This window comes from Bubalus kerabau, chromosome 1, assembly GCF_029407905.1.
Source record: "Bubalus kerabau isolate K-KA32 ecotype Philippines breed swamp buffalo chromosome 1, PCC_UOA_SB_1v2, whole genome shotgun sequence".
NCBI lineage: Eukaryota > Metazoa > Chordata > Mammalia > Artiodactyla > Bovidae > Bubalus > Bubalus kerabau.
In genome coordinates, this window is record NC_073624.1 from 112,217,823 (window position 1) to 112,235,305 (window position 17,483).

A 17,483-nucleotide genomic window follows, 5' to 3' on the forward strand; every position below is an offset into this window, starting at 1 on the left:
TCCCATACTTTAGTATTTTCTCATATTCCTTGATCCTGATTATTTCCACCATCATCATCGCTTCTTGCTGAACAAGCTCACTTTTTGTCTATTTACCATTTAAACTGGGGAACCAGTAATTCAACTGATTTACACATAAAACTGTATGATTATTCTCTCATCAGGGATAAAGTCCATCAACTGTATGTGTGTTGGTTGCTCAGTCCTGTCTGATTCTTTGCAACCCCATGGACTGTAGCCTGCCAGGCTCCTCTGTCCATGGGATTCTCCAGGCAAGAATACTGGACTGGGTTGTCATTCCCTTCTCCAGAGGATTTTCCCAACCCAGGGATCAAACCCAGGTCTCCTGCATTGTGGGCAGATTCTTTACCATCTGAACCACCAAGGATAAAGCCCATCAACTAATGTAGACCAATATTAAGCCAGTGATTTTTTTCAGTAGAAATATGCCATAAGAGTTAATTCACTAGAGTTTAATCTACCATAACTCCATTAGTCTTTATCACAAATACTGTTATCAAACTAAGACTTCTCTAATCCTATAAGTATACTGTTGAGTTTTTAGAACAAAGGCCAATATAGAGAGCTGTCATAGCTCAGTCAGTAAAGAATGTGCCTGCAGCACAGGAGACCAGGGTTCAATCCCTGGGTGGGGAAGATCCCCTGGAGAAGGAAATGGCAACCCACTCCAGTATTCTTGCCTGGAAAATCCCAAGGACAGAGGCTACAATCCATGGGGTTACAAGAGTCAGACACGACTTAGCAACTAAACCATCTAGTGATTTGGAAAAAGCATGATTTGGGCGTAAAACAGATCTGGTTATGATTCCACCTCTATCATCTTCTAGGTTTGTAACTTTAAGCAACACTTTAACTTCATCAAGACTTAATTTCCACAACTATAAAATGGTGATAATATTCTTTGCTCTGTGGCATTGTTGTGAAAAACAAATAAGGATATATAGGGAAGATACCAAACACAACATTTGTCCCCAAATATTAACTACTACAGTATCTCTCAAGTCCTTTTCTTTAGCTCTCCAAGATGTTTTGTTCCCCAATCACAATCTTTCCTAGTTTTGTACATTTCACAAATGTGATGAAAAGAGCCCTGAAGGTATTAAAACTCAAGATCCACACAGGCAAAATAAATGACTAAATGAATTTAAAAGAGAATAAAAGATTGTGGTCAGAAAGATAAACACCGAAAGAGTATATCAATGCATATATAACGAATTTACAAAGATGTTAATGACGACACTATGTGTTAGAGAGCAAAAGAGACACAGATGTAAAGAACAGACTTTCGGACTCTGTGGGAGAAGTGAGGGTGGGAGGAGTTGAGAGAGTAGCATTGAAACATGTATATAACCATATGTGAAATAGATGCCCAGGTCCAGGTTCGATACATGAGACAGGGCACTCAAAGCCAGTGCACTGGGACAACCCTGAGGGATGGGATGGGGAGGGAGGTGGGAGGGGGTCCAGGATGGGGGACACATGTACAACCATGGCTGATTCATGTCAATGTATGGCAAAAACCACCACAATATTGTAAAGTAATTAGCCTCCAATTAAAATAAATAAATTGAAAAAAAAAAAAAAAAAGACTGTGATGGGAACGAAGTTAAACTGCAAAGCAAATGCTCCACCTAAAGACAGCCTTTATTCAACTCCAGCTGATTTTTTTTCATGAGGAACATGGCAAAAGTATTCTGATTTTTGTAAGAAACAAAGGAAGCTGAAGTTTCACTAGATACCTTCTCATTTAAAAATACTACAAAATTCTGTTTAGAATTTATTAACAGTTTCTTGGTCCAGCAAAACATGAGTGGCCTACTGCTAGCCTGCTTGTCACCTTGGTAACCAAGCTTCATCTAATTCATTCATGAAAATGATTAATAAAAAAGAACTAAGACAGAGCTCTTAACATCCCACTAAAAAACTCAAGAAGTCAAATGATCAAAAGCACCCTTGTGCTAACCACTCCTTCCATCTCTGTATCTCCCACCACCCTAATCCAGCTCCACTATTTCATTTTTACAATGCTACGTATCTACCTCTTGACACAGTCTACTCACGCTACTTCCACGCCTTCATAGACCGTTCCCAGTCTGAGATGTTCCCCTAAACTAATCTGTCTTTACCACCTTCATTTCAAATGTGAGATAAACTCAGGAAATTTGGAATGGCCCCCTTCCCACTCTGATTATTGATCTATACCATACATTGAAACCATTAGGCAGTTTTAATAGAGTGAAAATCTTTCCAAAAACTGAAGAAATAGGGCTAAACATACCTTTTTAGCATAACAAAAGCCATTTCCAAAAGTAAGCTTTTATGTTACAGGAGAAATCATTTGACCAGTAACATTTAATAAAAATTTACAGTAAAACTGTTTTGACTTCCTAATATATTGCTCAGCAAGCATTTTTAAATTATTTCACATGGGCATATTTTATCTTTAATTAGTCTACAACCATTTTAAGATTGTATATATTTTTTATCTCCCCACAGAGTTTAATAAGCATTTCTCAGACTGACTGATTTAGAATTGTTTCTCACAATGATGACTAGGAAAACTGAGAAAAGTTTAAAAGCCAAGGTCTGTGTATAAGCTAGAATTTTCAACATCATTTACATTCCAGTCTTTTAGCTATATCTTATGGACCATTCACTTAAAAGTTTTATGAACAAGGAAGAAAACTACTGTTAAAGTTTACTGACATTATAGAAGTAAATATCATGTATGAAATGAGTTGCCAGTCCAGGTTCGATGCACGATACTGGATGCTTGGGGCTGGTGCACTGGGACGACCCAGAGGGATGGAATGGGAAGGGAGGAGGGAGGAGGGTTCAGGATGGGGAACACATGTATACCTGTGGCGGATTATGTAAAGTTTAAAAATAAAATAAAATTTAAAATCTTCAAAAAATAAAAAAAATAAAAATAAAAAAATTGCTAAACAAATCCAAGTTGAATTCAACTATAAAATAAATATGTTGTATAAATCAGTTTACTATAATACCACACTTCAATCCAAAGTATATTAAAAGAATACGCTTAGAGGGCTCCAGTAGAAATGCATTTATCTAACTGTGGTTGCCCTAGGAATGAAAGGATGGCTTCTCATTTGAAAATGTATAAACATAATTCACCAGTATAACTGAGGAAAAAGTGTTACTTAGATGACAAAAATTATTTTACAAAGCAAACTCTAGAAGAACACATTATTTTAAAATGTAATGTGTTAAAGAAGATTTCTGAACACACCATCTACAAATCAAATATGGCTCGCATAGTAGTGGTTATAAAATGATTGCACAATAACCCTCATGAGCTATTTTGTAAAGAAATACTCATGACAAAGAAGTCATCAGTATAACATATATAGTAGGTAACCTGCATTTGCAGACACACTGAAAATAGCAAATATCCAAAGATGATGTTTTTTAATTTTCCAGGCAAGAATACTGGAGCGGGGTGCCATTTCCTACTCCAGGGGATCTTCCCAACCCAGGGGCTGAACTTCTCTTGAGTTTCCTGCATTGGCAGGTGGATTCTTTACCACCAGCGCTGCCTGGGAAGCCCTAGTGTTGAAGCAAGTTCCCAGTTATCCAGGCTAAAGCCTCGTAGGGCGTTCAGCCGCTTCCTGTTTTCTTCCATAATCACTTGTCAGATTCTGTAATGGTCTCTGAGTGTTGTCATTAGAAATTTCTGTGAAGCATCAATCTCCGCATTTGTATTAGCACTTTTCAACATTGTCCTAAACCAGGCTTTCACCTTCTCATGTGGGGACTATAACACTGCCTTCCAATTGGCTCCTCAGTCTTCATCATATGCTTCAACACAAAACTCTACTTGAACATTCTTCATAACTCATGAGATGGAACAGCTTGCTTCCTTCAGAAAGATGTTGTTTTTTAAAAGAATTTGGTAGTTAGTGAAAGAACGAAAATAATGGAAATTGAGTATTGTGAGAGAAATGTGAGCCCCTGAAACAGGAACTCTGCTAATGAAAATAGAGACCACTTACACAGTGCTTTAAGAGAACACCACAGACAACTTAGTGGCAGAGTCGCCATTCAAACCTATGTCTCTCCGCTCAGAATGTGCTGCATGGTATCATGATACATGCCTCCTATCCTCCCCAATTAAACTGATATGACAAGAGTTCCAAAAAACCATTAAAAAAAGGAAGTGAGGTCATTCAGTCATGTCCGATTCTTTGCAAAACCATGGACTGTTGCCTACCAGGCTCCTGCATCCATGGGATTTTTCAGCCAAGAATACTGGAGTGGGTTGCCATTTCCTTCTCCAAGGGATCTTCCCAGCCCAGGGATTGAACCCAGGGTCTCCCACATTGCAGGCAGATGCTTTACTGTCTGAGCCATCAGGAAAGCCCCCCAAAACCATTACTGATTAGTAACAGTGATAAAAAAAAGGACCCTGGATCATGATATCCCTTTAACTACAGAGGCTAAAGCTTCCAGCTTAGGTAAGAAGATGCTGGAAATTTAAAAATCTCTCTTATGTACTTCATTACCATTTATATCTTTCAGTCTATTACAGATGATATTCTTAAACATGTTATGATGTTTTTCTTTTTTGTTCTTTCTTTATCAGACCTAACTCTAGTCAACAGAAGGTGTCCACTGTTTGGAAAAGCATCACTGCTTTTATGCCAGAAATGAAAAGATAATAAGTCTCTACTAAATTTTTAACTCTTAAAATATACTCTGCATTCAGTCATTCATTCAGCAGATGATTTAGTTTCAATTATGAGCCAGGTAGTTTCCTGTTCCAACACAGCGATGAACAAACCAGAGCTTGAAGCAGATAGGATCTTCATCTCTCTGCCTCTTCTTTCACACTCACCTCCTCCCTATGTGTGGTGTGTGTGAGAGAGAGAAAGAGAAATAAAGCCAAGTTCTGTTGAGGAAAAAGCATTTTCTATGTTCTCTTTCCACAGTAAGAGTCAGTCCAGCATGAATATAGGCCATAAAGTTTTATAATAATTCATGGTGTAGAAAGGAAGAATTACATGCAAAAAGAAAGCTTTCAGCAGTCAAAAAGAAAAAGTTTTGCACTACTAAGAAAAGGTGAGAGAAAGAACAGGACAAAGCTGTCCTGGGATCTTAAGTTGAGGGTGAAAGTGAAAATGTTAGTCGCTCAGTCGTGTCCGACTCTGTGACTCCATGGGCTATAGCCTGCCAGACTCCTCTGTCCATGGGGATTTTCCAGGCAAGAATACTGGAGTGGGTAGCCATTCCATTCTCCAGGGGATTTTCCTGACCCAGGATTCAACTGCATTGTAGGCAGATTTACTATCTGAGCCACCAGGGAAGATAAGTTGAGGGTAGGTGGTGAAGACAAGTGAATAGTTTGTGAAGGAAGTGCCAACATAGAGCTTCTCCTTCTTAGGATAGAGAGGAAAATGGTAAACCTCTTATAGAAAATCTGTCTTCAGTATGGCATTACTTATATCTAGTTAAGTAGTTAGCTCCAGTGATTATTAATACTTATGTCCTTAGGTAAGCTCTAAGGGCTCTTCCAGCAGACCACTGGAGCTAAGGAATGGTGCAGAAGCCACCTTCCAGTCCTGCACACTACAGATTAGTTCAGAGAAAACAACAGAGAGCATATAGCTACCTGAGGGTTGAGACAGACATGCTAAGAGATCCAGAGCACTAGAATAAATCTGAGGTTGGATCAAGGCTAAAACAGAAAATAAAAACCTTGAAACTGGAAGCTATGATGGCAGGGGTGGGTGTGGAGGGAGTCCCAGAATGGTTCCCAACAGTCAAATGAGGTGAGTCATGATATCCCAAACTTGGGATCCCCTCATCCTACTTTCCACGGTCTCTCCTATACCTACAGTCCATCTTAGGAAGTGAGACAGAAATGGGACACCCCCTGAAAGAAGAGAGAAAAAAAGTACTGCTGGGGAGTTGAATTCACACAGCATAATCACTATACAAAGTAATGATACCATTTATCAGAGTAGGACCAGAAACCCAACCAGAAAAGTCTTGATCCTCATTAACTTTTTTCACTGTCAATTTTTTTTTCTAACTCAGCAAAACAGTGTTATAAATCTCTGAGTATTACCTTTGATTCAAAAACCCAGAAGTCATCATTGATTCCATTGATTTCTCTGTCTTTCCATTCCCATAGCCAATCAATCCATCACTGGGTCCAAGCAACTTTTCTTCCTAAGTGTAATAAAAAAATGCCACTTCTCTCCTCCATCCCAGGATCATCTATAGCCCAGATTACTAAAATAATCTCCCACCTAATATCCCTGCTAGCACTTTTCCCCCCTACAATTCTTTCTGCATAAAGTACCCAAAGTGCTTGAATAATGCTTTAATAACTGTGCTTTAATAATTCCCATTACAACTGAAATGAAAACCAAATCCTTATGATGGCTTAGCTCCTGACCTTTGCCAGCCTCCTACTCTCCAGTATAACTCTCCTCTGTCTCTCCATCTGTGGCAACACTCACCTTCTCTATGGTTTTCAAAACAAATGTGTTTCCTCACAGAGCCTATGCACTTGATATTCCCTCCTCCTGCAGATCCTGACCTGACAAGAAGCTCCTTCCTGTTCAGATCACAAGTAAAGGCCATCTATTCTTTTGGCCTTTTCTTTGGCCATATATTCTTTTGGAAGCATCCTATCAAAAGTAACCCTCTTTCCCCTGATTCCTTCTCTTTTGCTTATTTATGGGTATATAACCCAATTATCTCTTTAGAATGTAAGCTCCTTGAGGGCAGGGGTCTTATGTGTGTCTTGCTCACAGGTACATAGCTCCTCTATCAATATTACTGAATGAAGAAATGAAATCATGAACTGATAAATGAAGGGGTCAGGTAATAAAGGGGAATGGTTACCTTGTCTCACTGCCACTCCTCCCATTATCATCCCTCATGCCACTCCTAATTTTGTCCAAGAGTAAGCAAAGGGACTTGGAATCAGGCAATGAAGAATACAGGAAGGGTAGTCCTAAGGAGCAGTATGCAAAGGGTTTAAAGAGGGACTGGGGCAGGGGGGAGTCTTAATTTAGGAAAGAGAAGAGTAGACTTCTTAAAAACATCATACATAGCCTTTCACTCAATGCTGGACCTTCCAAGTAAGAAATATAAAAGAAAGTCTATATAAAGCGTTATGTAAATTGCATTTTCAAAGTTGAAATATTTAACACATTAGGAAAAATGTTATATCACTTGTGAATCCTTTTACCAGGATTTATAGTAGATCAAAGTGAGGCTTCTAATCTATTGAGTTTCCATGAAGCAATATATTAATACCATGTTGTTAATCGATGAGAAGCACTATAGGATTATGTCTTTTTTCACAACTGACTCATAAATAGGCAAGTAGGGTAAAGGTGATCAGTAAAAAATAGCTACACTGCTTACATTTCAATGGACAATTGATCTTAAATAATAGAGTCCTGGAGAAATATCTTTTAGTTAAATTTTGTTTAAAATATTCTGCTCAAGGAAACTTAAAAGGAGAGTGGCATAGAGAATATTGGAGTAATATTCTGAAAGCTCTTCACATATAATTACAGTTGGAGTCACATGAGCAGTCCATGATGCTGAAGAGCAGGATTCTAGGGTAATTACACATAATACATTTATTTTGTTTTGATTACAAAATTCACATTATTTGACTATGCTTGGACCTCCACATAATATGGGAAAAAGTTGTTTCCTAATAAAAGCATATAAACTAGCCTATTAATAATCAGATTTCTAATGTAGCTTCACAATCTGAAATTTTAAAACTGCATTCCTATTATGTTACAGATTAATACTGGTTCTCAGAACTATTTCCAGAAAAGAAAAAAATTCTTACCAGACATAAACTGTGTAATAGAGGATAATTCCATTTGGCTCCAGGGGTGGTTGCCATGACAACTTCACCATGACACCAGACAACTGTTTTACAGAGAAGTCTTGTGGGGGAGAATCAGGAGCTGAAAAGTTAGGGTATAAGATAATGTATTAATATTTTATTAAACATACATAAGAAGCAGCTAAAATAGAAATGCACAAAATTTTTATTTTGAACTTTCTGGTAAATGAATTGAGTACAGGGCCTTTCTCCATGGGCTGGAGAGGCTGTTTACTTTCAAAATGAGATGATAAAAGATTTTGCATGGTGGTGTTAGAACATCTGTTTCTGTGATTCAATGGAAAAAAATATTTCATGAGAAAAAAAGAACAAGGGTTATGACACTGTGATTCACCTACCATTCAAGTATATCTTGGTAAATTATCATCCTCTAATAAAAATAAAACTACTGGGGTGAGTAAATATACAATAAAAGAGCTCCCCTAACAATAAAAAGAATCGGGGGGAAAAATCACACATCCAAGAAGTGGTAAAGTGATAAGCATAGCGTTGTGAAAGCAACCGACTGACCTCACAAATGAAAACTATACTCCTCAATTTCATGTGTGTCACTGAACTGCAAAATAGCATCAAAATGTGTTCACTAAATCTTCAAAATTGAATGGTTGACAAAGGAAATGCCAATGTAGCACATAAACAAGTATATAGACATTTTAGGGTCTATTTCTAATTGTGCTATAATAGTGTAAGGATTCAAATATTTCAGCCATTCTGCATTAAAAAATTCTGTAAACACTAAAAAAATACTGTAAACTAATTATCAAGTATATATTTCAACTTAGATAAAAAATTTAGAATGCTAGTTCTCAGTTGCTACATAATAGCAGAGTAATGTTTTAAAATATTAACATTTTTTGCATGTAAAGGGGTATAAATTACTACAATTTTGATCACTGTTTTAGTTATACATGGAAACTGACCTCACACCTAGTAGAAATTCTGAGGATTAGTTCAGATTTCTTTAAACAGTTTTAATCTATAGATTAGTATTGTGCAGATCACTTTTTTCCAGTAATTTGAAGATGCTGCTTGAATTATTATATTTTTCTTCTAACTTTTGGGATAATCCCAACTATATTGTATGTGTACACATACATGTGTGTTTTGATATTGTTTGATATTGTTATTCTGATAATAACAATTCTTCAAAAAAGAGTTTATTGAGCAGAGAAAAGCTTTATGAAATAAGTTCCACAAAATAACAGTAGCAGCTGTATTTATATTTTCTGTTGATATTCTCACTGGCACCACAATAAAAATGCTATCAAACCTGATTATCACAGAATCCATATATCACATGGAGGTGTTTGTTTCCCAAGATATGAATTACCTCTAACTGAGGTAATTCTTTCATTTGTGAAAACAAAAAACTGTGATATTTTTCTAAATATCACTGCAAAACTTTTGTTTATTATTGGGAAAAAAGAATTTTAATCAAAACTAGCACTTATACAGAACACTGTATGTTGTAACTAAGCATTTCTCTTTAATAATATGCTTTATGCTTTAAGATGTTTAAGTGGAATATCAGCTCTTGGTGTTTTATATTTAATCTTCAATATATTCTTGAGTAGTTTCTTTTTTATGTCAAACTTTTTATTAATAATAAAGTGTGATTAAATGCCTTTTTAAGTAAAATACTGCATATCTATGACAAAGTTTTAACCATTTTAACATTTGTCAAAATTACTTTTACACTCTTCAGAAATAGCTCAGTTGATAAAGAATCTGCCTGCAATGCAGGAGACCCTGGTTCAATTCCTGGGTTGGGAAGATCTGCTGGAGAAGGGATAGGCTATCCACGCCAGTATTCTTGGGCTTCCCTTGTGGCTCAGCTGTTAAAGAATCTGCCTGCAATGCAGGAGACCTGGCTTCAAACACTGGGTTAGGAAGATCCCCTGGAAAAGGGACAGGCTACCCACTCCAGTATTCTGGTCTGGAGAATACCATGGAAAGTTGGACACAACTGAGTGACTTTCACTTTCACTTCAGAAATGCAATTTTAAAAAATGAAATTGGAAAAACTAGAATAAATAAATGCAATATCTTTTGCAATCTATCCAACTCATCATGACAGAGATATGAGTATAGATAAGAAGGGTCTTCATAAGGCTTTTACTTTCTCTGCTTGGCATGATCATTCCTATTCCTAACCCTTCCTCTACTCATCTTGCTTCAGGTCAGAGCTTAAACATAATCTGCTACATTTTCCTGGACACTCAGAGTAGCTAAAATTCTTTTTTTTTTGTCCTGATGAACACTTCTACCAGTAATTATAATTATCAACATTATTTGTCTACACATTTGTCAAATTTAGATCTCTTCTAAAGAAGATAAGGAGTTCCTAATACCCAACAATAAGCAAAACTTCTGAGGCCTTTATCCATCCTAGGTTTGCTGTAATTTTTCTATAAGGGGGTTTGTTCTTTACCCTGTTTGTTAGCAATTATGTCAATGACTGAGCCAAGGACTTAGATGGATGTTTACCATGACTTCATATTTTGAATAGTCCAGGTATAATCTGAAACTATTGACGTGAGCAGTAATGAACTCTGACTGCTCAAAATAATAACATATGTTGTCTACTGGTCTAGGTTCCTTCATAAACAACCTCAAATTCTTACTACATGGGCTATTTAATTAGATTAGAAATTAAGAAGTGGGTACTCTAGTAGGGCATTGCTAAAATGATCTAGTACATCTTTCTGAGACATTATCTAAGACAGAAGACAATCTAACCTTCTACCCTAGCCTTTAACCACTGTCCCACAGGGAAAATTCATTTATTTGGTAAATTTTCACTTTGAGAGCAAGAAAAATCTAATTATGAAAAAATGAAAATTTGGACAGGTAAGTTCTGCTGAAGAAACAAGCATAGGAAGCAGAGGCAATAACTAAGGAAGACTAACCCATGAGAAGACACAGAAACTGGGGCGCCTGGTGAATGACTGTAATCTCAACATCCACAAAGCACAGTTCAATGGGAAGATGGGGAAAGCTTGAGAGGGTGAAAAAAGATATTCTACAAACACATGTTACATCCAGAACTACTCCTCCTGGCAATGGTACTGACTTTTGCAGAAGAAGAAGAATACTCTCAAAATATACAATGTAGAAAACATAAAAGGCAACTCCAAATCCAAAATGCATCTCTCAAAAGTAATTTTCTTTTTAGCATGATAATATGCCTACAACTTGGTGAAGCAGCATTGTAAAGTGGTCTCAGTAGTAAAGTTGATTTTATCCAAGTTAGGAAAGGTAAGCTTAAAAGTTGAAAATGAAGGCTATTAACATTCAGGAATAGCATCTTGGCAAATTATGGAGAGAAATCTGGTAAATAGCCTGAACTCATTAGCAAGCTAATCTTAACAACATAAAAAAATGCTGCAGGCCCTTCCTGATCCCAACACTTTGTTTCGGATTCATTGACTTATTGTGTGGTGAGCAGAACGAGCTTGGACTCTGTAAAGGTCGCCCTGGGCATGAAATGACACATGTATGTAATATACCTGGCACAGGATAAAGGTTATGAGTTCTGTTCTCCTGGGATGTTTTTGCTTTTAACAGCAACAGATTAAAAAGCAACTTAAGGAGAGAACAAGAAGGCGGAGGAGTAGGTGGACGTGGAGTACATCTCTCTCCATGGATACATCAGGAACACACTGTCAGACACAGAAGTCCATGTGGAACACCAGCTGAGAGCGGACAGGAGTACCCGACCAGTGGAAAAGAACATATAGAACCATGCAAAACTTGGTAGGGTGAAGGAACTAGGGGGAAAAGCAGGAGTGTTAGAAGGACTGGACCTGCCCTCAGCTGGTGGGGGAACTGAAGCCAGGGTCCGATCCCCACAGCGGGACAATTGTCTGAGTCAGAGGAGAAACATTTAAGGCTGAGAGTGAAACAGCTGATCTGTGGCAGCCATACACCCCTTATAGGAATGCTGGTCTCCTGGAAGGCACAGCGGCTGGGAGTTGGAGTTTAGGGACTGTGGAGCAATCCCAGGACGAGGGCTGCTGTTGACTGCAGTGAGACAGATCTAGGGAATGTGAGGGAGAAGACTGTGGTGGGAAATGTCTGTGGAGGAAAGCCAGGCAGCCATGGAAGCAAGGCGATACTGCTGAGTCACGTGTAGGGGGTGGAGTCATCGCCATGGCCTCTCTTCCCCCACACAACAGCATCAGCAGCTGAACAGTAGAGAGGCTGGCCCATCAAACGCCTGATGCACTGAACTACCAAGTAGGACCCCACCCAGGGTGCTCCTTTAAGTGCCTGATGCACTGATCTACAGAGTAGGACCCCAGCCAGGGGGGCCCCCTCTATGTGTCCGACACGCCTAACAACAGAGAAGGACCCCAGGCAAGGGAACCCTCCAAGTGCCTGAACAGGTGGAGGTACGGAGAAACACTGACCAAAGAGGCCTTCTGATCACCGGCTACAAGAAGCTTGAAAAAAGATGCTGACAGGGCCATAACTCCTGCAGCAGAGGCAGTCTGTGTCCCTGCACACTTGGCATCACCTGGGTCCCTGCAAGCCAAGCAGCTGCACCACCTTCACACTCAATCTCTCACTTGGGCAAAGCTGCCACAGGCAAAAAAAAAAGTCTTGCCTCTATGCACACAGGGTTGCTTCATTCATGTCTGACGCTTTGCAACCCCGTAGGCTGTGGCCTGCCAGGCTCCTCTGTCAGAGAGGGGGTTCTCCAGGCAGGAATACTGGAGCGTATTGGCCAATAGTGGTTGCCATACCCTTCTAGAGCACTGTATTCCCTGCTGCCCTAGCCGCCAACCCCCCTGAGTACCGGTGCTGCCAGAGCCCCTGTGACCCAAACAGCTGCACCACCTCCACACCTGGCCCTCACGGGGCAAACCCAAGCTCTCCCGGCCAGCCTCAGGAGCTAAACCCTTGTAGACGACCCACATGTAGAGGTGGAAATAAAACCACAATTGAAACCCAGGGGCAGTGTGGCTAAGGAAGAAGACCCAAAACCTTCCCCGCAGCTATACAAGCTGCAGACTAAATCCACATGGTCAACTGGCAAACTCTGTCTATGGAATATATAAAAGGTCATTGAGAGCTCCCACAAAAGAAAACACACTAGCTCTGATAGCTGTGGACACTGGAGGCAAGAACACACAGAAGTCGGACCAGATTAGAATCTGAGCTGCCCCCACAGCAGGTCCAGAGATCAGCACAGGTTGGAGGGCATCCTAGGGAGGTGAGGTGGACTGTGACTCCCAGCGACGGAAAGGACTCTCACAGCAGTGACTCAAGAAAAACATTTATTATTCTTATGTTTTGACTTGTTCCTGTAGATTTTTTTGGATTTTTTCTTTTTTTTTTTTTCTTTTTCCCCCCTCTGTTGTAGTTGTTGATTTTATTGGCAATATGAAATCTAATTAAGCTTTTGAGCTTTTTTTTTCTTCTCAGTCACATTTTTTATAGTTGTTATAAACCTCTGTCCCTACATTGGGCTTTTTCAGTTCTGTGGAATTTTTTTCTCTTTTTTAATTTTAATTTTTTAAACCTATTATATTTTTTCTACATTTATTCCTTTGTTTGCTTTTCCTACTGTTCTTTTCCCCTTGCAGTTAATCTTTAATGTATATAAATCTTTATCTATCTCTATTTAACTTTTCATATCTATTATTTCTTTCCTTTCCTCTTAACATATTTGTTGGTTTTATTGTCATTGCTTTATTCCTCAATTGGCACCTTGCTTTAGTTTTGTTTTCCAGTTTGTGCTTCAGTTAGTTTTGTTCTGGTAGATATAACTTTTGCTTTCCTTTGTTCGCCAGGTCAATCTATTGTACTTTATTTTTGTTGGATTGTTTTGATTTTGCTTATGGGTATTATGTATATGTGTATATTCAGTCACACTTTTTATTGTTGTTATAAACTTCTGCCTCTACGTTGGACTTTTGCAGTTCTATGGAATTTTTCTTTTTTTCTTTTTTCTTTCTTCTTCTTCTTTTTTATAATTTTAATTTTTAATTTTTTAAACCTATTATATTTTTTCTACATTTATTCCTTTGTTTGCCTTTCCTACTGCTCTTTTCCCCTTGCAGTTAATCTTTAATGTATATAAATCTTCTTCATCTACCTCTATTTAACTTTGCATATCTATTCTTTCTTTCCTTTCCTCTCAACATATTTGTTGGTTTTGTTTTCATTGCTTTATTCCCCACTTGGCACCTTCCTTTAGTTTTGTTTTCCAGTTTGTGCTTTAGTTAGTTTTGTTCTTAACAGGTAAATATAATTTTTGATTTCCTTTGTTCGCTGGGTCAATCTACTATTTGACTTGGGTTTATATGTATATGTGTATATTCCATTATTTTAAGTATTATTTGGCTGATTTTGTAACTGTCATTTTCCTGGGGTTCACTTTGGTTTCTCATTTTTGGATATTTGTTTTAATCTCACTTAATGCCATAACAAACCACTTGTGGGATCTTCATTCCTGACCAGAGATCAAGCCCTGAGCCTTTGGAGTGGGAGCACTGACTCCAAGACCCTAGACTACCAGAGAACTAACCCTGCTGCTGCTGCTGCTGCTAAGTCGCTTCAGTTGTGTCCGACTCTGTGCGACCCCATAGACAGCAGCCCACCAGGCTCCCCCGTCCCTGGGATTCTCCAGGCAAGAACACTGGAGTGGGTTGCCATTTCCTTCTCCAATGCATAAAAGTGAAAAGTGAAAGTGAAGTCACTCAGTCGTGTCCGACTCTTAGCGACCCCATGGACTGCGGCCCACAGGGTCCTCCATCCATGGGATTTTCCAGGCAAGAGTACTGGAGTGGGGTGCCATTGCCTTCTCCGGAACTAACCCTAGGGAGTATCAAATAGTGAGAACTCACACAAAGGAAACCACTTGAATACAAGACCCGGCATTACCCAACCACCAGTAGCACCCTGTGCAGGGCACCTCATCTAAAGGACAAACAAAACAAAAATACAAACCCAATCATTAGGAGACAGGATTACCACCTCACTCAGCCTTGCCCACCAGAGGAAAAACAAACAAACAAACAAAATCTCAGCACAAATCTCACCCTACACAAACCACTGGACCAACCTTGGGAGGGCAGAAACCAAAAGGAAGAAAGAATTCAACCTTGAAGACTGGGAAAAGGAGACCTCAAACACAAAAAGTTAAAAAAAATAATGAAAAGGCAGAGAAATACTACATAAATGAAGGAACAAACTAGAAACACAGAAGTCCAAATAAAGAGGAAATAGACAAACTACCTGAAAAAGAATTCAGAATAATTATAGTAAGATGATCAAAAACTTTGAAAACAAAATGCAGAAAATGCAAGAATCAATTAACAAAGACCTAGAAGAATTAAAGAATAAACATACAGAGACAAACAACACAATTACTGAAATTAAAAATACTCTAGAAGGAATCAGTAGCAGAATATCTGAAGCAGAAGAACGAATCAGTGAACTGGAAGTTAAATTTTGGAAATAACTTCTAAAGAGCAGGACAAAGTAAAAAGAATGAAAATAACTGAGGATAGCCCAGAGACCTCTGGGAATATATCAAATGCACCAACTTTCAAACTACAGGAGTCCCAGAAGAAGAGAAAAAGAAAGGATATGGAAAAATTTTGAAGAGATTATAGTTGAAAGTTTCTTCAACATGGAAAAGGAAATAGTCACTCAAGTCCAAGAGGCACATACAGGATAAACCCAAGGAGAAACACGCCAAGACACATACTAATCAAACTAACAAAGACTAAATACAAAGAAAGAATATTAAAAGCAGCAAGGGAGAAGCAACAAGTAACATACAAAGGAAACCCCATATGCTTAACAGCTGATCTTTCAGCAGAAACTCTGCAGGCCAGAAGGGAATGGCAGGATATATTTAAAGTACTGAAAGGGAAAAATCTACCCAGCAAGGATCTCATTCAAAATTGATGGAAATATAAAAAGCTTTTCAGACAAGCAAGAGAATTCACTACCACCAAACCAGCTTTACAACAAATGTAAAAGGGACCTATATAGTCAAGAAGTACAAGAGAAGAAAAAAGATCTACAAAATCAACTCCAAACAAGAAAATGGCAATAGGAACATATATATCAATAATTACTTTAAATGTAAATGGATTAATGCTCCAACAAAAAGACACAGACTGGCTGAATGGATTCAAAAACAAGACCCATATATATGAACTGTCTACAAGAAACCCACTTCAGACCTAAAGACGCATAGAGATTGAAAGTGAGAGGATGGAAAAATATATTCCATGCAAATGGAAAGCAAAAGAAAGCTGGAGTATTTGGCAGTTATGTAAAGTTTAAAAATAAAATAAAATTAAAAAAAAAAAGAAAGCTGGAGTAGCAATCCTCATATCAGACAAAATAGATCTTAAAATAAAGAATATTACAAGAGATAAGGAAGGACACTACATAATGATCAAGAGATCAATCCAAGAGGAAGACATAACAATTGTAAATAATCTATGCACCCAACATAGGAGCACCTCAATGCATAAGACAAACACTAACAGACATAAAAGGAGAAATTGACAGTAACACAATAATAGTAGGTGACTTTAACACCCCACTCACACCCATGGACAGATCATCAAAACACAAAATTAATAAGGAGACACAAGTCTTAAATGATACATTAGATGAGATGGATCTGATTGATATCTTCAGGACATTCCATCCAAATGCAGAAGAATAAGCATACACCTTCTTCTCAGGTGCACATGGAACATTCTCCAGGATAGACCACATCTTGGGTCACAAATCACACCTCAGTAAATTTAAGAAAACTGAAATCATATCAAGCATCTTCTCCAACCACAACGCTATGAGACTAGATATCAATTACAAGAAAAAAAGTGTAAGAAACACAAACACATGGAGATTAAACAAGACATTTCAACACATAATCACCAACAGGTTACTGAAGAAATCAAAAAGGAAATTAAAAAATATCTAGAAACAAATGATGATGAAAACATGACAACTCAAAACCTATGGGATGCAGCAAAAGCAGTTCTAAGAGGGAAGTTTATAGCAATACAATCCTACCTCAAGAAACAAGAAAAACATTGAACAGACAACCTAACTTTACACCTAAAACAACCAGAAAAAGAAAAACGACAACAAAAAAAAACAAAATTAGTAGAAGGAAAGAGAAATTTATTTCTGAGCAGAAACAAATGAAAATGAAATGAAAGAAACAATAGTAAAGATAAATAAAAATAAAAGCTGGTTCTTTGAGAAGATAAACAAAATTGACAAACCTCTAGCCAGATTCATCAAAAAAAAAGAGAGAAGAATCAACAAAATTTTAAATGAAAAAGAAGAGGTTACAACAGACAATGCAGAAATACAAAGGATTAGAAGAGACTATTATGAACATCTATAAGGCAATAAAATGGATAATCTGGAAGAAATGGACAGATTCTTAGAAAAGTTCAAAATTCCAAGATTGAACCAAGAAGAAAAAATTATGAACAATCTAATTACAAGCACTGAAATTGAAGCTGTGATCCAAAATCTCTGAAAAAACATAAGCCCAGGACCAGATGGC

The 17,483-nt window shown here is 37.9% G+C and overlaps 1 protein-coding gene and 1 long non-coding RNA gene across 5 annotated transcripts in view; both read right to left on the reverse strand.

Moving 5' to 3' along the window:
- PTPRQ (protein tyrosine phosphatase receptor type Q) overlaps positions 1-17,483 on the reverse strand; it is a 282,762-nt gene that overhangs the window by 166,521 nt on the left and 98,758 nt on the right. For all 4 annotated transcript variants that reach the window (XM_055586942.1, XM_055586932.1, XM_055586934.1 and 1 more), the window contains exon 25: positions 7,868-7,988. In XM_055586942.1, the coding sequence (XP_055442917.1) occupies positions 7,868-7,988 (121 nt within the window). The remainder of the gene's footprint in view (positions 1-7,867; positions 7,989-17,483) is intronic.
- On the reverse strand, positions 4,729-6,618 carry LOC129656309 (uncharacterized). Its single transcript, XR_008716320.1, has 3 exons — positions 6,510-6,618; positions 6,113-6,216; positions 4,729-4,886 (listed from the first exon to the last, which is right to left on the reverse strand). It is a non-coding gene; the product is annotated as an uncharacterized LOC129656309 (long non-coding RNA).